At 41.0% G+C, this 23053-nt stretch overlaps 1 protein-coding gene across 3 annotated transcripts; it reads left to right on the top strand.

The window, feature by feature from the left end:
• Positions 1–49: 49 nt before the first annotated feature.
• On the top strand, positions 50–22049 carry LOC134226088 (toll-like receptor 13). 3 transcript variants are annotated; one of them, XM_062706626.1, is made up of 3 exons: positions 50–157; positions 813–1259; positions 20114–22049. In XM_062706626.1, exons 2-3 carry the CDS (start codon positions 1246–1248, stop codon positions 21846–21848), a joined length of 1749 nt encoding a protein of 582 aa, XP_062562610.1. In that variant the 5' UTR covers positions 50–157; positions 813–1245; the 3' UTR covers positions 21849–22049. The 3 variants fall into 3 exon arrangements, with proteins under 3 accessions (XP_062562610.1, XP_062562611.1, XP_062562609.1); XM_062706627.1 differs by having other exon boundaries at positions 51–157; positions 903–1259; XM_062706625.1 differs by having other exon boundaries at positions 73–157; positions 764–1259.
• The last annotated feature ends 1004 nt before the right edge of the window (positions 22050–23053 follow it).

The raw sequence follows: 23053 nt of genomic DNA on the forward strand, positions 1-23053 counted from the left end.
CAATAGTATGTGCTATAATTTTCTGAACCAACGGTAAGGCACGATCAGTGCCGTGCTACTCGTTGACCGATCAACAATACAAACCGCGACGGATCATCGTCTCGCCGATAGACGATTGATCATCCGTCACGTATCGCGAAAAAAATTCTACTGACAAGTGCGCGTCGAGGGTGTGCAAATTAGACCGGCCCACAGAAAGTGTTTACATGTATCATTTGAATAAAAAATGCTGGTGGTGATCGAAGGAAACGTTTTCTTAATCACATAATTTGGTGTTTATTTAGAATATATCTTGGAAATACTTTTGCTTTGCTTTTACGAAATACTTTCGTAATTAATGGATACTTAGAAATTTAGTCCTAATCTCTAATACAGCACCAAACTGCGTTATTGGCAAGATTACGTATGCGATCAGAAACTGTTTCGAATATGTAATTGGCATGATTTGATTAGAAGTCTATAACTAAAAAGTGTGACTCTGTGACTCGTGATCTAAAACGGACGACTTAATTGGTCGATATATGCGATGGGATTTGGTTCGCGTTAGTTTTGTGCATTGTGGCTAATTCAAATTCTTACAACTGTGGACCGGTCTAATATGTTTAGGAAACACCAATAAATTACGTCACGCTTCTAGGGCAAGCAAGAGTGGATTTAAGCTGTGGGACGATTCATACAAAGCATTATGCAGCGCTGTATATCAGAAACCTCATTTCCAAATGATTTCTCTTGCGTGACGTAATTAATGGATTCCGAAATAAAGAATCGGGATACCTGAAACTCTAAACACCTAACTGATTTGCTTCGCTAAGCTCAAAATTAGTTTCAAACGAGCCGCGGCTAGATTCGCGCGAGTGTGTGCGCGGGTGTAGACACATTATTATAATTGCTGACTACTTTAGTTAACTCATCCCAAGTCGCATTTATCGGATGGGAAAGATCGTCGCGGTGAATTATTCCAGCAAAGCAAATTAAATAGAACTGTTTCATCGCGTTCGGGAAATCCTGTTCTCAGATTGCACTGTCAGCTGGTAAAATCTCAGAAGACCCCAAATTGTTGTTTGTCAGACCCATGCAGTGATCTAACGAATGGTAGAGTGCTGTGCTACGGAGAATCAGTCAGCGATCAATGCGGCACGTCATTCAAGATAATTGTGCAGTTCGAGAGTGAATTTCACTTTCGCAGAAGCAGAAGCGTCGTTTGTTCCACCAATCCAGCCCCACTCGGAAGCTCAACTCATCAGTATGCACCTCATAGGGTACGGATTACAGTGTGTAGATAGAAGAATCAAATAATTAATGCTTTAGATCTGTGACGCAAAATTAGTGTTATCATGCAGTTGAATCTTCCCTCAATCGGTTTCAGACTGATGTGTTCTTCAATACACCTACATACATAAAAAGCGGTAGACAAACAGTTGTATAGATCGTTCTTATTTACTCGGACTTGTCCAGCGGCCTTGACGGGAGAGTAGTAGGCACAAACCTAGAAACATGGGACGGCTCATATGAAATAAGATATTCATAATTGTTCGGAACGTTTACTTTAAAATAGCGAAAAATATTAAACAAATCAGGGAATACCATAGGGAAGAACACATGAGCGAACTGAGCACAACCAACGTCGTTCTGGCGGGCACCTGACAGATGTAGGAAGTGGCTGCCTAAAGAGAACAGACATTGATGAACACTAAACGTTAGAAAGCTATAACAGCCATTCAAACGCTCAAACGCTAGTTCCGGTTGAGGATCTAAACACGATGAAATGATCTACATGAATAAATACACGTATCCAATGGTGAATGCATGCTGTAATAATTAAAGCCACGTGCAAATGGTCATCGGGTGTAGTACAGACAGTGATTTGCCAGCAATTACTTGAGGAAAGAGATTTTATTTCGCTTAAATTGAAAAAAATATCACAGATTGTTTCGCAATTTTTTTTTGCCTTTTCCGACAAAGTTGTACCGATAGGCTACCATTTCACTTGCAAAGCAACTTATTATAGGAGGCTCGAAGACCCCTAGTGTTATGTACCTATCAAACCTTTTCGACGAACTGAGCAAATGTCCGTCTGTCAGTGTATATGTATGTGGACAAAAGCCAAAAAAACCTTTTTCCAATTTTGCATATAGTATTTCTCAATCGATTTTCTCGCAACAAGTTGCATTCAACAGCTGACAAAGCCCAGCTGATCACTATTGAATTTGATAATGATCGGCCATTGGGTTCACAGGCTATGAAGAAAATGCGGTATAGAACCAATAAGCTCGGTGTCTTGGCTTAATATGAGAAAGGCAATATCACTACTAGGTGGAATAGTTAGTTTTTATTCCATTCAAAATGTGTGGATTGTGTGGTATACAGCGTTTGGCTTGATACATTAAATCTAGATCAACATGTGAAAAGGGCGTGACAGCAATAATTTATTCTTTCCGTTTCCTCGTCTATAAACGTAGTTTCGTACGTACATAGACAAAAAACTGGAAAGAATGAAATTTGACTATTTAATACGCCCTTTCAAATGTTGGTCTATAAATGCATATGTTCAATGAATGATCTCTGTGGATAAAAATTGATTATGCAAATCTCGACTCTTGGGTCGTGATTCCCAAGGGAATCCCAGTTCGTTCTTCGGTGTGTCACGAAAAATACATAATACTTATAACTTCAGTCTGGTATTTATTCTTAACAGCATACACTCGCAAGCCATACACATTCAATCATATGCAAATAATTACAAAAATATCAAAATTAAATCATTTCTTCCATTTGCATTTCAATATTATCCTTCTTGGTCTGTGACAATACCGCGAATTGGACGTAACCTTGACATAACCATGCCTTCAAAAGGACGTAAAATGTCAATGTAAAACATCAGCATAGATCACCACAATATTATTGTTATCGTTTTTCCTGTTTTTGTGACCAATTTCAATTTTTAGGTGTCATTTTAAAATTTCTAAATGAACTGCGTTATGTTGTGCTGAACGGAGAATGGATTTCTTCGGCATACCTTAAATCGTTATTTTGTAAGTATGCATTTCATATTCGTCCTTGATAAGACCCGAAAAAGTTGTTTCAATAAGCCCAAAACTTTTTTTAAAGTAAAACGTTTTGGTTCAAAACGGAAAGGGTCGGCTGGTCCGCCGAAAGCCATTTGGCCGAAACGAGCCATTCGGCCGAATCATATGGCCGGATCGGTCAATTGGCCGAACAGGTCATATGTCTGAAAATATCGTTTGTATTTTATCCGAACAGGTCATTTGGCCAAAAAAGTCGTTAAAAATCAAAAGGATTATATACAAGATACGACCGCCCGTCGTAAACTACGTAAAACAGATTATAAGATAATTCATTGGATTACCATTGTCACTGGTTTGAGCATGAGCTTAGAGTGAATCAAATTTTGACATTTTCGCTCCCCTATGTTTGAACGATAACATTTGCTATTTTAATGAACCTCCTTTATTTTTAACTTCTTCTTCTTCTTCATTGGCATTACATCCACCACTGGGACATTGCCGCCTCGCAGTGTTCATTAAGCATTTCCACAGTTATTAACTGCGAGGTTTCTAAGCCAAGTGCATTCGTAAATCATGAGCTAACACGATGATACTTTTATGCCCAGGGAAGTCTAGACAATTTCCAATCCGAAAATTATCTAGGCCGGCACCAGGAATCGAACCCAGTCATCCTCAGCATGGTCTTGCTTTGTAGCCGCGCGTCTTATCGCACGGCTAAGGAGGGCCCCTTAATTTTTAACTGAATTGGTTGTAATTTGACTGAGCACGAGCAGTTTGATACTTGTATGGAAATTACTATAGAAATCGCCCCGTGTGTGAAAGATCGTTTCGTGAGGCGGCTTATTAACTATTTAAATATAATCAACCAGAAGCCTTCATAGAATATTTTCTAATCTGTAAGACAGTTATTATTGAGAAGTGATCGGAGCAAAGTTATAAAGAAAACAAAAAATGCTCATTATTGATATTTATGATATTCTTTTACGTGTTAAATTGAATTTCCCACGATTCAGTATTTCGCGAATCTGTTTTACGCCGATTACAGTGGACCCCCTTCATTTGATGTTCTATATATGTCGTAGTTTTCTTGGTCCCTATACGAACTACATCCATTTTTGCTTTCTACATCTCGATAACCTTCCTATCACGGTATCTCTCTATCTCGATGTGTCCTGACCATGTTTTATTCAGAATTCACTCTATGTCAATATATTCAAATTTCTAGGCTACTAGACAACCTTGGGGCAATAACAAGCACATCAAAAACAAGAAATGACATTTGGTTTGTTACCGTTTTTCATAGAAATATCTCGATGGTTCATTCAATATCGAGATGTGGAAAGGCGACTGTAATTAACTTTTCGACCGCACACAGCAGAACAAAATAACGCGAGCCGCGAGACTGTTCTGCACATCCATTATTTCGAGCTTTTAGTAGAATGTCGAGATAGGAAGAGATCGAGAAATGGAAGGAAAAATGAAATGGGTACTAGATCCAAAAAAGCTCGTTGCTATGAAAAACGGCAACAAAACAAATATCATGTTTGTTATTGTCCAAAGATGGTCTAGTAGCCTATTTTAACATATCGACAAAAGGAGAGTAAATCCATGACAAAATATGATCAATTCGATTGAGCAATTCAGAACACATCGAGATTGAGAGATATCAATATAGAAAGGTTATCGAGATGTAGAATGCCTAAATGTATGTAGAATAAAGGGACAGAAGAAACCATCAAGATAGGGAGAGATATCGAGATGCAGAACATCGAGATGTAGAGAATCTTTTTGAATACCGCCTGAATTTTCTTTATTTTTTTGTTGGGAATTTTTTCGTGGGGTTGACCCATAGTTTAATTGACGATGAAAGTCTTAATCAACCAAAACCCACCCGTGTAAAAAAGAACTGGGTGTATATAAATTTTGAAAACTCATTAAAAAATACAGACTTTATTAACGTTTAAAATCTTACATTCATGACTTCATGACGGTCTTCAATTTTAAAATATTGTACAAATTGTATCTCAGCTTTTCCCTTAGACACAGATTACGTCAAAATTGGATTTACCGTCTTTTTCAAATATTGGTCTAGAATTGCCCTTAAACATATACCTGTTGATGCATTTAGAGGGACTACAATGAACATTTGACGAATAATGATGTCCATCAGTATAGGCTTTCAAGAATTTTTAGCAAGGGCATTGTCCTTTTCAATAATCAATCACTCGTTGCATGCACGAACATGTCCAGCACCTAAAGCACTTTTTCATATTGTAGGGCTCTGTCTATATGATACACCGCGCGGCTTTTGTAATGTTTCCAAAAGCGCATTTGCAAAAGATTTCACGCGGCGTTTCCCATTCGAAAGGAACAACCGCACCCAAGGAAACGCCGCAATGTTATCTCCTCATAAGGGGTCGTTCAACAATGATATCACAGGTTTTAGGGGGGGAGGGGGTCTAAGATTTTGTGACAGTACATATACTAGGTATACAGAAAAGCGGGACAGAGGGGGGAGGGGGATCTAGAAATCTCAAAAAGTAGTGGACGTCATATTTGAATCGCCCCTAAGAATCGAGTATACGGGGAGCAAAAAGTGCGGTACGTCGTTTCCTCTGGGAGCGCTACATGTACTTGCGAACAAATGCGTTAATAAACACTGCTCTTTTGCTTCGACCGCGGTCATTGCTTTGGTTCTATTGTCTACTTTTTGTGCGAATCACCGCACAAAAGTAGAGCGCAAGAACAAAGCGCACCAGACAGCAGTCGTAACGAGACTCTCAAAATTCACTGGGTTTGTGATAAATGAATCGCCTGCTTTGAGCGTGCTTACAGCGGTACACTAGGAGTTAACTTTTGGAAATCAGTATGGCGAAAGGCATCTAATGTTTAATATCTCGAAAATAAGCAACTTAATCGAAAAAATATTTGGTAGGCGTTGTAGCGGACACCTTCCTACATAACTGGTACCAAATAGTTTTTCCTGAAAAGTTCCTGCTGTTGAGAAAACTTGCGTTAGATGTCTTTCGCCATACAAACTTCAGGTGGTTAACTCATGCTGGCTATTTTTACATACACGTTAGCGCCTGGATACGGCAGCGGCGGGTAGAAAACCAACAACCGTATGTGATTCATTGGAATTTTCAATGTTTTGCCTTTCTCGTATACAAAGCATACGTAAAGGCTATATGTTCGCTCCAAAAACAAACTTTTTATAGGAGGCTTTGAAACCCATAGTGTTATATACCGATCGACTCAGCAAGACGAATCGAGGTAATGTCTGTGTGTATGTGCGCAAAAAGTCTACTTTTCAGGCACTTACCCTTAACCGATTTGCTCGCAGTTGCAGTTGCAGTCGACGCAGAATCCTGACCCATTGTTTCCTATTGAAAATTGGCCGGATCGGACTATGGGCTCAGAAGTTATGGTCAAAATACTTTTGTTAGACAACAACGAGTGGAAAAGTCTGTCCCATTTTTCAGGCACTTACCCTTAACCGAAAATTCATTCGACGCAGAATCCCGTCCCATTGCTTTCTATTGGGCAGACGGGATCAGAAACTATGGTCAAAATACATTTTTAAACAAAAAAGGCGTGGAAAGTCAGGCCAACTTTTCAATCAGTTTTCTTCATCCGATTTGCTCGCAACAAATTGTGTTCGGCGGGGAATCCTGTCCGATTGTTTCCCTTTGAAAATTGGGTTGATCGGACTTTGGACTCGTTTTAGCCAATATATTTTATTACAAAAAAACAATTTTTTATATAAGAAGCCCAAGAACTAATTGTTTATTCGTAGAATGCATTTAAAAAATTCACTTAGTTTTGGGACACTTGGTCTTAAATTGCTCACTAGCAACAAGTTGTATAGGATGGCGAATTCTGTTTCATTATTCATTAAATTTCTGCCCATTGTTTTGTATTAAACTGACCATAAAAATTTGAGCCAGCATATTAGGTATTAAGAACTAACTTACTATTCGAGCACGTTCAAAGTGAGATGTGAGTAGAAAAAGCCGCGTAGTCAATAGCAGTTCTGCTGTCAGGTTTTTTGCATGAATATTAAAAAATGTAAGTGAATTCGTAGCTATAGAAGTCAAATGTCATTGACAAATACAGATTAAAAATTGTCTCAAGTCGCGCTTTTTTGGAACAGAAATATTTCATAAAGAGAAGGGGGAATAACTTCAATGCTCGCATTTATTAAAATAAATTAAATTATCATATCACACATTTTTTGAGTATTCTGGTTTGGGGTGAAGTTGATCAAGACAGCCATTCTTCTTCTTATTGGCATTACATCCCCACACTGGGACAGAGCCGCCTCGCAGCTTAGTGTTCATTAAGCACTTCCACAGTTATTAACTGCGAGGTTTCTAAGCCAGGTTACCATTTTTGCATTCGTATATCATGAGGCTAGCACGGTGATACTTTTATGCCCAGGGAAGTCGAGACAATTTCCAATCCGAAAATTGCCTAGACCGGCACCGGGAATCGAACCCAGCCACCCTCAGTATGGTCTTGCTTTGTAGCTGCGCGTCTTACCGCACGGCTAAGGAGGGCCCCTACTAAAATCATTTTGACCTTATAAGACTCTATTTTATGCGGCCCCGGAACCGCTCAGTTCCTGAAGGGAACTGGCCTAAACCCCTAGCTGCTGGTCTAGCCACGGCAGCCGTCTAGGGTGGACTCAAAAGGCCTCTTTTGTTCCGGCTCTCAGGGTCATTGGTGTGGGGAGGTTTTCGGGAGCGTGAAGGACCTAAGCATGGAATTCAATAATCTATTTGGAGGTTTTTAATACCAAAAAAAACTTACAGGCGGTTGGTAATGATGCGGTGGTCGGGTGGTCAAGAGAGGAAGCAGCCGACACGAAGGCCGACGGTTACGTAGCCGGTGGGCTGCCGGTCGAAAGTTGCCCGAGGGAATTCGGGAATGATGCAGCCGACGAAATGTCGGACGATGATTCGACTGGCGGGCTGCCAGCCGGAATGGCTTTCAGTGTCGAAAACGAGTGGCGGCACGGTGCAACAGACGACGGATTGTTGCGGAAGGATATCGTAGTGGGCCGAACGACCAATAGCGTTCTGTTGCCGGTCGGTGGTATAGCAAACATGCTACGATGCGGGTAGATAGTTGGTCGGAAGCTGGACGATTCCGCGGTTAATGACGGCTGAACGAAGGGGTGGCCGATGGCTGGCCGGTTGAGTATACAGCCTACGGGCTGCGATGTGACGGTGATGTGGCCGACGAACGGCCGGACGGAGAATTGGCCAGCAGGTGGCCGGGCGACAATACTGCCGACGGGCTGCTAAGCGTTGGTAATGTGGCTGACGAACGGCCGGACGAAGAATTGGCCAGCAGGTGGCCGGGCGACAATAGGGCCAACAGCGGCTTGGACGCAGAGGATGTCGGTGGGTTGTTATGGCGGTAGCAAACAACCGCTCGTTGAAACGTACGGCGGTAATCCGGCCATGTGCCGGACGATAATACGGATGCGGCACACGGTTCTAGACAGGCGACGAAGTGCCCAACCATTCGTTCGGGGCTTGGAGATTTTCCCACCTCGTTATTTAGGACACTGCCAATCACTCTCTATTTAACGACTTTAAACACTACTCTTCCCATCAAAGCCAGAAAGTCCCCTCAGTTGTTTTCGATTTTTCCTTGCTCCAGCCTTTGGCTTGGTACTCATTTGCCAACCGAAAGCATGCGTTCAATCCTTCTGCCTTTAAATGTTGTTTCGCACTGGGCAAGGCACTCATTTTTTTTGGCTTGCGTTTCGACCACCCAACGCAAGGTTTTAAACCCACCGTTAAAAAATAAAATCTGACAAAATCTTCATCACGCTCGATTTACCAAAAAGTATATAAATGTTACCCGCCGGTAACAACCTAGTCGTCAAAATACACTAGGTTATTTGTATGAATGTTGAATTTACTACGTAAAGAAGTCTATGAAGTCAATATTTGAAACGAAAATAGCGTCATTTATGACTATCTCTCTCTTTCTTCCACGAAATACATTTTCATGATTATAATCTCGGATTTTCTACCTAGCGGTAACATTACTTCAACGGATAATATTGTTGACTACCGTTTCAAAAAAAAATTAGGCGCTTTTGACTGACACATCAAATGATCATCTTCGCCTCAATGGTCATCTTCCCCCCATATGACGGTAGTTGGAACAGTGACCCATTCTTATCCCCATTTGACCCATTGTCACCCCCGACGACGGTAGTTCACTATTTTTAGTTTTAATTCTTTCAAAATTGACGCATTCAGGCTTCAGATTGATTATTTGTTTACAATCTAACATCCTAAATCAATATTTTACAATTTCTGATCATAATACCTGGTTTACAGTTGGCATTTGAGTAATAAAACGGCCTACTTTTCCATACCAATGACATGGGTGCTTTAATGAACACTATGCAACTCAAATGAGTTGCATAATAGTAGTTTGTGCAACAAGTTGCAAAAAGATGATTTTTTCTAGACACATTTTATAAGCGAGAAAGGCATCATCACCGCTAGGTGGATTAATCTGGGTTTTACGTTAATCTATATATATAAAACTCAATGTTTGTATGTTTGTATGTATGTTTGTATGTATGTTCCAGCATAACTTCTGAACCCATTTACCGATTTAAACCAAATTTGGAACACACATTCTTTATCTTGAGGAGACGACGATAGGGGGGTTGGGCATGCTCTTTGGAAAAGGGGGAGGGTGTGGGGGGAGGGGTATTGCTTAGTTATCGGTCAACTCAGTGTAAATTCTGAACCCCTTGGCCGATTTCAACCAAATTTAGAACACAAATTCTTTATCTTAAGGAGGGGACGGGTCGAGCATGCATTTTGGAAAAGGGGAGGGTATGGGGGGAGGGGTATTGCTTAATTATCGATCTACGCAGTTTAAATTCTGAACCCCTTGGCCGAATTCGACCAAATTTGGAACACAAATTCCTTATCTTAAAAAGGGGACGATAGGGGGTTAAGCATGCTCTTTGGAAAAGAGGGAGGGTGTGGGGGGAGGGGTATTGCTTAGTTATCGATCAACTCAGTGTAAATTCTGAACCCCTTGGCCGATTTCAACCAAATTTTGAACACAAATTCTTTATCTTACAGAGGGAACGATAGGGGGGTTAAGCGTGCTCTTTGGAAAAGGAGGAGGGTATGGGGGGAGGGGTATTGCTTAACTATTGATCAACGCAGTTTAAATTCTAAACCCCTTCGATTTCGACCAAATTTGGAACACAAATACTTTATCTTGAGAAGGGGACGATAGGGGGTTGGGCATGCTCTTTGGAAAAGAGGGAGGGTGCGGGAGGAGGGGTGTTCTTTACAAAAGAGGGAGGGTATGGGGGGAGGGGTATTGTTTAGCAATCGATCAACTCAATGTAAATCCTGAGCCTCATAACCAATTTGAACCAAATTTGTATCAAATGTTGTCTGTCCTAAGGAAGCGATTTTAGTGGATGTGGTTAAGTCATTTAAAAAAAGGGGAGGGTGTGGGAGAGGGGGTATTGTTTAGTTATCGATCAATTCAGCATGACTTCTGAACCCATTTATCGATGTTCACCAAATTTGGAACCCATATTAACTGTCTAAGGAAGACTATATCCAGGGTTGGGAAAAATCAAATTTTCGAAAAATCGAGAATGATCAAACTCACCCGCGATTTTACTTTTAAATTATCAAGTGATTAAAACTCGCCAGCGATTAAGAATCGTTTGAAAATCATATCTTGATTTGAAGCATTTACCGTTACATTTTGAACTCTTTTTCCTCACTAGCATGAAGCAGATATAACGGGACTGTTAACAATTAGCTATTATTAGTGAAGATTAATGATTGAATGAAAATTCTGTGTTTATTATCGTTTGAGTACAAAATTTGAGAAGTTGTCGCCGATGACAACTCGCCTACTGTTTTCACGTGAGAAGTTTTCGCATGAAAATTGCAATCATTATCGTCTGATAATGATTAAGCACAACACTGACTATGTCAGACTGGGTATGGGTGCCATAGCTAAATGAGAGAGAGGGTATATTCATTAAACGAACAGTTTAGTATACCTTTTTATCGCATAGGTCAATTCAAACCAAACACGTAAGCACGTAATCCCTACCCAAAGGAAACTATTTTAGAGAGACTGGAAGGAACTTTTGGAATGGGATGGGAGGATTGGTTATTGTTGTTCATCGGAATAATTGAATACCCAGTGAAAAGCAATGATTAATGTGTTTCCTTCTGAATGGTGGATGTGATTGCTTCTTCAAAAGTAGGCATTTGCCCGGAATAAGGCAATGGTGGGTGTGATCCCTTCTTTAAAAATATGCGTTGCCCGAATATGGCATCGATGAATGTTTTTCCTTCTTTAGAAATGGACGTTTTCACGGAATAAGACCTTTCAAACCCACGATCCCTTCTTCAAAATCAGTCAATGTTTCCAAAAGCCTTCTTTTAATCAAATGATAAAGTATGAATAAGTAAACACAGCTACCCTGTAGATCAATTGGTTTTATCATTTTCCGATTGTAAAAGAAAACTGCAAACCAAACTGGCAATTCCGAGCAAGGCCGGGTACATAAAGCTAGTAATCAATAGTTCCAATAGGCTTAAGTTTGCTGGAGAGTTTCCGATTCGATCGATAATAAAATCTCGAAAATCCAACGAAAGATAAATGAGCTATTAGCGTTTGAAATCTGCCCTAACTTCGTGACAATCTCGAATTTGGAAATTTTCATTTGTCACCCTGTATCCGAGTCTTCCTCTTAGACGTAGTTTACGTCAAAAATCATCCATCGTTCACACCGCGAAAATCGGACGACTGCGGTGGGCCGGGCACGTAGCCAGAATGTTGGACAGTAATCCGGTGAAAATGGTTCTCAACAACGATCCGATGGGAACAAGAAGGTGAGGAGCACAGCGAACAAGGTGGATCGATCAGGTGGAGGACGATTTGCGGACCCTCCGCAGACTGCGTGGTTGACGACGTGCGCCCAGGATAGTGCTGAATGGAGAAGACTTCTATGCACTGCACAGGACTCCGACCTTAGTCTGGCAATAAATAACGACATTGCGCTGAATATTGAGGAGAAATGCAGCCTTTTCGGTAAACATTTCTCAAGTGTATTCTCGGGCCTTCGTCTTCTCAGATTGACATTAGTAGAGCTGTAAGTGGAGTACCTAGCAATGTAGTGGATGTGGAGGTCTTTCATATACACGTTCAAATGGTATTGTCAGCGATACGTCAGACCAAAACATCATTTTCTCCTGAGCCTAGCGTACTTTCATTTGCCGTGCTGAAAAAATGCTCCGATATTTTAGCTGTTCCACTTTGTCTACTATTCAACCTATCACTCCAGCCGAGGAAATTTCCTGTCAGTGGAAATGTACTACTATATTCCCAGTTTTCAAGAAAGGTGACAAACGAGATATGAGTAACTACCATGGGCGTAGCCATGATTTCGAGTGAGGGAGGAGGGGGGGGGGGCAACTTTTTTAGGTTTTCTAAATTGTTATTTTTTCAGTAGTTTTTTTTAATAAAAACACATGAATATTAGTGCTCGGCACTATTTACTTCTAAGTTCCACAGTACTCGTTAGCTTTTGGCGCGACAAGAACTGTTTTCGCAGCGCTCTTGCTTTGAGTTTCATTTTATCTCGTATGGTGTCGTTCGTTTCAATTTTAATCCGTCGGTTTTCTGTCCGTTAATTTTAAACTATCCGTCTAAGTAGTTACTGTTCCGTAACTTGTGCACTTGTGCAGTTTTTTTTTCTACCGGAAGACCGATTTCTGGCCATTTGTTCTTGCCAATGCAGGCCGAAGACAAATTGGAGAAAGTGAACTAATTGATTATTATCACTAAAGTGAAGCCAAGCCAAACCAGCGTTAGTGCTTAACCACAATCTGACCCAGGTTCGGAGAGTGGGAAAATACTACTACTACTCACCCTATACTCACCACCATCCGTGAGCCGGGTGCCCGGCAGAGAGAACAGTGCGAGAAGCGCGATGATCACTTGAGCGAAGTGGGCTTTAAAGTGAAAGACCGTGACCGGAAGATCAAAAGGCAAAACTGAGGAATTCAAGAGCTTCCCGTATCGTGACTCGGCATCGCAGTGTTACAAGGCGGACACGGATAGTGAGTTGAATACTCGCACAAAGCGGAACGTAGGATAAGAGTCGGATAGCCAGATCGGACAAAAATTCAGCTGTTTCCCTTTTCCTCTGGAAGAACCACACGAGAGAGCGCTTGTCGAGAGGTCTAAAACACCATCCGTCTTCATCAATCGTTGTCCTGAAGATACTCCATTCAGCTTTTTACCGTGCGGGAAACAGTATCTCCTGTTAGATTGTTTCAAGCAATCCACCGGTTTATCTAAGCCGCAAGATGTCGATTAGCTCAGGGGGAGAGCCCCCTGGGAACAGCAACGAAGATCAATCGCGCTGGTGTGAGCCTATCAACCCTAACTCACGCACTATCGACGGCTCTCTTGCTGCACCCACTTTGCCCAGCTATATGGATCCGGAAAAAAAGCCACGGTGCACTGCACTTACTACGGATGAGCGGTAAGAACGATGCACCGCTACCAAACATCCCTTTCGTCATTCGGAAATCCATTGAGGTCTATGCAGGGAAAATAGAAGGAGCGTTCAGCGAATCTGGCGGTAAATCCTATGCCCTAAGGGTAAGGAGATTAGCCCAGGTTAAACGGTTATTAGGAATGCAAATGCTGCTAGATAACACCCCCATCACCATATGCGAGCATCCGACCCTCAACAGTACCCGATGTGTTGAAATGACCGAGGATGAATTAGCAGCCGAATTAGCACCACAGGAGTTAAGGAGGTCCGCCGAAGTGGAGAAGGGCGAGAAAACACGCCGGTTATAATCCTATCGTGTCGTGGAACATGTTTTCCGGAATTCGTTGTTTTTGGCTATATTCGCTGCAGGGCTAGGCCTTACTTCCCGAGCCCAATGCAGTGCTTTAATTGCTGGTCTTTCGGGCACACTAAGACCAGATGTCAACAAAAGTGCCCTTCTTCTTCTTCTTCTTATTGGCATTACATCCCCACACTGGGACAGAGCCGCCTCGCATCTTAGTGTTCATTAAGCACTTCCACAGTTATTAACTGCGAGGTTTCTAAGCCAGGTTACCATTTTTGCATTCGTATATCATGAGGCTAGCACGATGATACTTTTATGCCCAGGGAAGTCGAGACGATTTCAATCCGAAAATTGCCTAGACCGGCACCGGGAATCGAACCCAACCACCCTCAGCATGGTCTTGCTTTGTAGCCGCGCGTCTTACCGCACGGCTAAGGAGGGCCCATCAACAAAAGTCCCCTACTTGCGGTAAATGTTCAGAAGATCACCCAATTCCAGAAGACTTTTCGTGCTCCCGCATCAACTACTGCAAAGTATGTGATACAAAAGATCATAGCATCTCGAGCCGAGCTTGTCCTTCCTACAAACGTGAGAACGACATTCAGCGGATTAAAGTAGACCAGGGACTCTCGTATCCGGCGGCTAGGAAGGTCTACGATCTAAACCATGGTCCAAGATCATACGCCAAAACCATTGAAAGAGTCAATAACGCTGCCATCGACGAATTGAACCGTAAGCTCGATGAATTGACACGAATCGTCAAAGAAAAGGATAAGGAGATAGCGAAATTGAAAATTGTGCTTGCCACTCGTTCTCCACCACCTCCTGATACACAAAACCAACCATACAACGATACCCTCAAACTAGTTGAGGAACAGTCGAAACAAATTGAATCGCTCACAACACAAGTAAGTTGTTTTCTCCAAGCAGTCATGCCAGCCAAATCGACTTCTGCAACAAAGCAAACGAATATATCCCTACCTACTGAACAAATCAAATTTGGGCCGGAAGCCACTGAACAAAATGTACCCGAACCAACACAAAAAATCAATTGACCAAAAACACATCCCAACCACAATCTACACTTCCCAAACGGTCTCTTTTGCACACTTCTTCGGTAGACCAGGCTCAACAACAGCAACAGAAAAAAGACGAAACAAAGAACTGGTAAGAGGTAGAAGAAGACTCCAAGATTGATTCAACCAAAGGAATCAACGACATCGTCTACGCTTTCGTCGAACTTCATAAGCAGAAGGAAAATAGTTTATAAGTTATAGTTACAAAATAAACTCAATTTTCTACCAGCCATTTTCCGCTGGCTTGTCTGTCCTCATTATCCCAAAGCAAACCTACTGATCGAAAACTCCCCCCATCCAAGGAACCAGCTGGTATCTGAAAACCAAAAAGAAAACTGCCTAAATTCTACACATAGGGTAAGACGGTATAATATGCCCCCCCCCTAAGGCAAAACCTTGATAACTTTTTACTTTTCATCGCAATTTATGCAAACTTTGTGTTATTTGGTAGTGGAAGAAGTCGCAAATGCATTGCCCGTGAGTAGTCATATAAAAATATTACAGATAACACGTAATAATGCTTTTTTGAAAAGTCGTGAAAAAATGGATTTCAAAAAGTGTCTGGGCAATACGCCCCACCTTAGCCAAAGACGTTTCATAGCCCTTCATTAGTATTTTATCAATCCCATAATAAAAAGGTTACAAATCCTTATATGCTTGACATTAAAAAAAACAACATAAGTCCATTTAACCAGGTTTGAATTACATTTCAATAATTTCCATATAATTTGGAAGCAACTGCTGCAAGCTCGCCGCGCTTGTGTTCAGTTGGTAAGGGCATATCGTCCTGCCTACACTGGGGCGTTTTGACCAGTGAAACATATTTTCGAAAATCGTTAAGTTTTTGAAGATGGAAGCAATTTTATGTCATATTAACCACTGAGAAAAGTTATTTTTTCCCCAACTGTGTGTTCCCGTGCAAGTTTTGCGGACAGTATGCTAGCGTCGCTCCAGAATGTTGAGCAAACAAACATTGAAAGTTACATCAAAACTGTAACTTTTTGTATTTTGCTATTATTGTCATTATGTAATTCAAAAATACTTCCACATTCACAAAGTATGATGGGTTTACAAATATTTATAGGTACCAACTGATTTTGACCCTTAACTAGTTATAGTTTTCTAGAAATCAAAGGGGGGCGTTTTGGCCAGGTGGGGCGCATTATACCGTCTAACCCTACCTATCAAAACTGCCTAAAATTTCCAACCAATTGATTTTTCACGCCTTGCCTACCACTACAGATGCGTCAAATACTGCAAATACAAAATACAAATACGTCGTAAGTGGAACCTGAATCATACCTAATTGGTATAACCAATAACTGGTAGCCAACCAAATTGAAATAAGGTGAACTCTCCTATAATAGGCTACAACACATGGCTTCGTTATATTTAAATGGTTATTGTTTCTTAACCCTTTATAAGGCAGACGAATCTGAACAATAAATTAACAAAAACAACAATAGGACACAATGTAGACATGGTATTAAACTCAAATGTATGTTTGTTATACATTAAACAGTTCAGAAACATTGAAAAATTGGTGGCAATATAGTTGCCACTGCCCGCCAAGCGGTAAAACATTGGTGGCAATATAGTTGCCACTGCCCGCGAAGCGGGACAACATTGGTGGCAATATAGTTGCCACTGCCCGGCAAGCGGGAAAACAGGCAACAACAAAAATACAAAAAGATTTTTAAAAATTTGGTTTTACGTAGAACCAGTCAAATCAAGGTACGTTACATTTTTTGGTGAAGAGTCCTAGTCAGAAAACGCATTATAAGTGAAAAAAAAAAAAATTTCGCGTTTTTTCTCCCAAGGGGGGACCCTTGGGAAAAAAACACAATTTCGTCAAAAATCCAAAAACCAAATATACAGAAAGGCAAAGCTTTTTTCACACTAATCACGTAGTAATCTAACACAGGAGATTCAAAATAATTGATACCAACGGGAAAAAATATATCTTTGTCGTTTTTTTAACGAATTATAACTGAAAATCTTTCTTCCACTCGAAACTTACGATCTGTTCGTAAAAAAACTGTTCTCAAATTGACATTTCAATTTTTTTATGGCTCAAATTCATCTGGGTTGTTACTAGGAAGCAAATAAAGTCACTACATGTGAAATAATAAGTAGACCTCTTGTTAATAAATAGAAAAACATATTATTTGTTGGTGGCAATATAGTTGCCACTGCCTTATAAAGGGTTAAACGTTAAGAAAAACTTTCAATCTGTTATATATAAGACAATGCAACCAAACGATGGCGTGACCCCTTAGGTTGGGCACGATAGAAAGAGTTCCTCTAACTCCTTTCTCTTTAGTATTAGATAGTGATGAACTTATTTATAAAATAAAAAATCACTAAAATAAAGACAAAAAAAATCTAATTTCCAAAAACATTGAAACCAAATCCACAACCAACAGTAAAGGCTGGATCACAAAAGCGCGTTGCGCGTCGCGTCGCGCTAGGCGTTGACGTCAGCGTTTCGTACTAAAACGCAACGCCAATGAACGTGATGCATTCGCGTTGTTAACGTTATTAACGAACTTAGTATTCAGAAAGAATATAAAATCGGCTATAACAATTATTATAAAAATCCTGCATTCTTCCATAAGTTTTAGAAGTTCTCTCAGAAAAAAAAAACAATATGCAAGCTTTCTCCAGGAATTATTTCGACATTTGCTCCAGGAATTTTAACGGAAAATCTATCAGGGATTCTTTGGCAATGCCTCCAGCAACTTCTTCGGCAATTTCACTTAAAAATTCCACCATTATTTACTCCAAGAAATCCTCCACGAACGCCTTCGTAAGTTCTGCAGGGAATTTTTCAGATAATTTCTTCCTGCTGTTTCTCATAAAAAAATCTGAAAAACTGCACAGTGGAATTCCTCAAAATATTCCGGGGAAATTATGCAGAATTGCCTGTAAGCATTCCTGAGAATTCCACGAAAAATCTTCGAATTTCTTGTGTAAATTTCTAAAAAATTCTCCAGGAATTCTACCAAATCAATTCCAATTTATACAGAAATTATACCGAAAATGAAATCCTCAATGGAATTTTGGTGGAATTCCTAGATTAATTACCAAAAAGACCCTGAAAAAAAATCCAGTGGAAACTTCAAAATTTCAACTGGGAGATCCTCCAGGAGTTTCTCCGGAATTTGCTCCGAGAATTCTTCCAGGAGTTCCACCGGCAGTTCCGCCAAGAATTCCTCCAAGATTTGCTCCGAGAATTATTCCGGTAGTTCTATCGGCAGTTCCTATGGAGGTTCCTCTGAATTTCTCCAGAATTTCCTCCGGGAGTTCATACAGGCTTTCTTTCTGGAATTCATTTAGGCTTCTTCAGGAATTTGTATAAAAAATCCTCCAGAAGCTCCTCCGAGAATTTCTCTGGGAGCTCCTCAGAGAATTCTCCGGGAGGTTCTCTGATGATGATGATAATCCAGCTACATACCCCTACAAAGGTTTCAGCTAGACGAGATTTATCTATGAGATGAATTCTCCTAGATTTTTTTCGGGAATTCTTCTGGTAGTTCCACTGGCAGTTCCTCCAGGGGTTTCTCTGAAAATTCTCCCGGGAGTTTCTTCACAAATTCCTCTGGGAGTAACTTAGAGAATTCCTCCGGCAATTCATCCGGGAGTTTCTCCGGGAGTTCCTCTGGGTGTTCCTCTGCAAATTCCAGCAATTTTCAATGATCACCTTCCGATAGTTTCTCTGAGAGTTCCTTCGGGAGGTCCTATAGGAATTCTTCTAGGAGTTCCTCCTGAAATTCCTCCGGGAGTTATTACGGGTGTTCTTCCGGCAGTTCCTTCAGGAATTCCTCCGGGAGATCCACCGGCAGTTTCTACGAGAATTCTTCCGGGAGTTTCACCGGCAGTTTCTCCGGATGTTCCTCTGAGGAGGAACTTCCAGAGTAATTTCCGGAGGAACTCCCGGAGGAAATTTCCGGGGGAATTCCAGAAGAAATCGCCAAATGAAACGATTCCTTTGGGAGCTTCCTTCTTCAGTTTCCTTCTGCGGCAGTTCTAGCCGTGACAAATAGTAATCCTGGATACTATGTTTAGATTCTATGACCAGATTTTTTTCGTTGATGTCCTACAGAACGAACTTCCGGATTAGTGTGAATAGGCGTCAACTTAGACGACACTGAAAATTATCGAGAACTTGCCAATATAAGGCCATAATGAATACTAACCTTCGATATAGAGTTTTCAATACAGTTTTTTCATGGAATCTAAACGAATTAATAATTCGAAACTTTTCAGCAAATCGATCGCGAACCCAAGATGGCGATTAAAATATTGACAGCTTGCAAACTTTTATCACTATGATTTGTTTTTGTTTTAATCGTACGCATGGTAAAATTACCAACATTAGTGTTTTTTCAACAACATATTTATTTATCTCGAATACATTTTCTAATAGTAATTTTTAAAGTTATCCTGTGGTTAGAAATACCCCAACATTGTTTTCGGTGTAGGCCTAACGGCATAAGTAATGCGTTTATCCATCAGATCGGTTATGATTCAATAATTTTTTTTTGTATCCTCGTATAATAATTTAAATGTATTGTAAAATTAGCATTAGCATTGAGCATTTCACACAAATTCGTAGGTGGTACAAGACAGGACTATTGTATCAGAGTAGCATCACTTTCATCCGTTACCACAGATATTGATTTGGGACTTGATTTGGAAGCAATGCACTCTCCAATAGTCGAGATCTGTCCTGGCCACGTCCTTGCGAATGCTGAAGACGGGGAAGGATGATTAGTTGGACACCTACTTAAGAAAGATGCAGATTACTCTACGACCTCTCATAGGTGCCACGGGAGGTTTTGGGATAGTGTGGGAGTAGGGAATCGTTTTTATAGAACGTGAAGCAATACAAAGTAGGAAAGATACAAGCCTTGAATTGAACCCACGACCTCCTGTTTATAAGGCAGAAGCGGTAGCCACTAGACCAGCGAGCTCGTCTGTATAATAATTTAAATGTTATGTTATGCATTTAATAAATTTACATTTTTGAACGAAATGGGAAGCTGAAACACATTGTAACTGATTTGATTTCAACGGAAAAATGTGTAATAATTTTCCATTCTATTTTTTTCAGATTACGCTCATTATGGGGGCATCCATGGATCAAAATGTGGCTTGTACTTGCGGCTTGGTGCTATATCCACGTGAAGGCCGATGAATGTATCACATCGAAAAAAGATCGACATCGAACGGTCATGGAAGCGTACCGGAATTCGCCAAATTGGAACGGTGTGTTAACAGAGGATTCGCTGCACCTGCACGATAACCAATCGGAGCTGGACCTGTCAAAGCAAGGATTTCACGAAGTGCACTGGCATCTCAGTAGCATAATAGGCGAAGGATATGATGTTTACCAACTAGACATGTCCTACAACAACATCGAGATGCTAAATGAATTGACGTTTCTAAAGTTTTACTCGTTAGAAATGCTCAACTTATCGTACAATAGGATTATGGTAATCAACAACTTGACCTTCGGATCGCTGATACGGCTGATGGAACTTGACTTGTCATATAATCTAATTCACACAATCGACAAGGAATCGTTTAATCGCATGTATGCCCTGGAGACCCTAAATTTGAGAGAAAATTGTTTGATAACGCTTAATGAACATCAATTCCATTTCAATGATCACCTGTCGTCCCTGTTACTGGACCACAATCAGATTGGATTTCTACCGAGTGTTATGTTTGACCCCCTAGCAATGGTGGAAGAGCTATTTGAAGTTGATCTATCCTACAACAAGTTTCATCGAATGCCGTTCATAGAGGCCAAAGAGATAGGGTTGCTGAAAGTGGACTATAATCAAATAAACATACTATCCGTCAACCGAACATACAACGTGAGAGCTCTGGAGGCACATCATAATGACATACACGACGCTGATTTATTTCAATTCAGTTCTGCTGAACACGTTGATTTGTCACACAACCAGCTGGATAACATTGCTGGCCTTCATGAAATGAATCGCTTAGAATATCTGGATTTATCATCGAACAACATCTCGCGATTTGACTACAATCTCAAATATTCAATACGTAACATTCCAACCATCACAACACTCAGATTGCAGAACTGCAGTCTCAGTGAAGATAATATGGACGGACTACTGATGTCAGAATCTATTCTAAACCTTGACCTTTCTCAGAACAACTTTGTCCGACTGAACATCAGTCATCTTGCAAAACTGAAAAGCCTTCAATATGTCAGTCTTAACTTCAATTATCTACAAGAACTAATTGATTTCGAACATATGTCAAAGCATTTCCCTTATCTGGAAATGATATCATTCTCCTTCAATCGGTGGAACTGCACCTACTTTGACAAGATCATTTCATACCTCAATAAAACCCACATTCAAACAACCACCGATCCCCGGGACTGCTACATCAACGGCACTCACGTCACCGATTCGGACATCACGGATTCGTTCGAACCGGAATACACACTCAACCAGGTGAAACGCGACATGAATCTGGTAAAAAATCTAGGTCGAAGTATGACCTATTTCATGTATGCACTGTATTACAACATGCACGGACTTAGTAATCACACCAATTCCTTGCTGAGACAAAACGATCAAAAGTTAGCGGCCATGAGTGCCGAAATAGGGCACCTGGTGGGAATGGTGGCCTTCATGGTGACCATATTTGGTGCTGCGATGCTGCTAGCGGTGGCCTACGGGTTGCATATTTTCTACAAAAAGTGGCAGATGAACCGCTCGGTCAAGGTCGTGACTTACAACAAACGCACCAATGAGTTCAGCAACGGCGTCACCGTGAATGAAGTCATACGGGACAATGCGTGAAGGAAACCAAACAGTATTTCGACGGGTGGGTGCCATGTACAATATCGAGTGTGAAATGTACCAAATTTGTATAGATAGAGGAAAATAAAGACGATTAGCTTTAAGGTTCTGATAATATTGAAATAAATCAATCGAAACTGTGTCAAATAATGTACTGCTCATCAAGCGAGCAAAGTTAACATAATGCAAATTGTGTGAATATTTTGCTCTTTTCATTCATTTATTTAGTTAACATCTAAACAGATAACACTGAATCAACAATTTGACGCCACAATGCACGGTTCGAGGCCGCATCTCTCCATCCTCGGATACGCCCCACGCTCGCCAAGTCGTTCTGCACCTGGTCTGCCCATCTCGCTCGCTGCGCTCCACGCCGTCTCGTACCTGCCGGATCGGAAGCGAACACCATCTTTGCAGGGTTGCTGTCCGGCATTCTTGCAACATGTCCTGCCCATCGTACCCTTCCGGCTTTAGCTACCTTCTGGATACTGGGTTCGCCGTAGAGTTGGGCGAGCTCATGGTTCATTCTTCGCCGCCACACACCGTCTTCTTGCACACCGCCAAAGATGGTCCTAAGCACCCGTCTCTCGAATACTCCGAGTGCTTGCAAGTCCTCCTCGAGCATTGTCCATGTTTCATGTCCGTAGAGGACAACCGGTCTTATGAGCGTCTTGTACATGACACATTTGGTGCGGTGGCGAATCTTTTTCGAACGCAGTTTCTTCTGGAGCCCGTAATAGGCCCGACTTCCACAGATGATGCGCCTTCGTATTTCACGACTAACGTTGTTGTCAGCCGTTAGCAAGGATCCGAGGTAGACGAATTCCTCGACCACCTCGAAGGTATCCCCGTCTATCGTAACACTGCTTCCCAGGCGGGCCCTGTCGCGCTCGGTTCCGCCCACAAGCATGTACTTTGTCTTTTGCTCTTTTATTTAATTTAATAACACGCTCCTGTATTGTTTTTTTCCTTTATTTATGTGAATTTTTAAATTTAAATTTCTTCACTACTCCCTTCTGTATTAGTTGGATTAACAACATACTGTTGAAGCTCAATTTTTCAAAAGTCGCAAATTATAGTCAAATTATAGTTATTTATACATATTATAATAATATGTTGTGCTACAGTACTGTTAGGAAAAGAAGGAACTGTGAGGGAGAGGAATGTAATATGCACAAGCTTACCTGCTTCTCCAATATTTCAAT

Source organism: Armigeres subalbatus, chromosome 3 (assembly GCF_024139115.2).
Source record: "Armigeres subalbatus isolate Guangzhou_Male chromosome 3, GZ_Asu_2, whole genome shotgun sequence".
NCBI lineage: Eukaryota > Metazoa > Arthropoda > Insecta > Diptera > Culicidae > Armigeres > Armigeres subalbatus.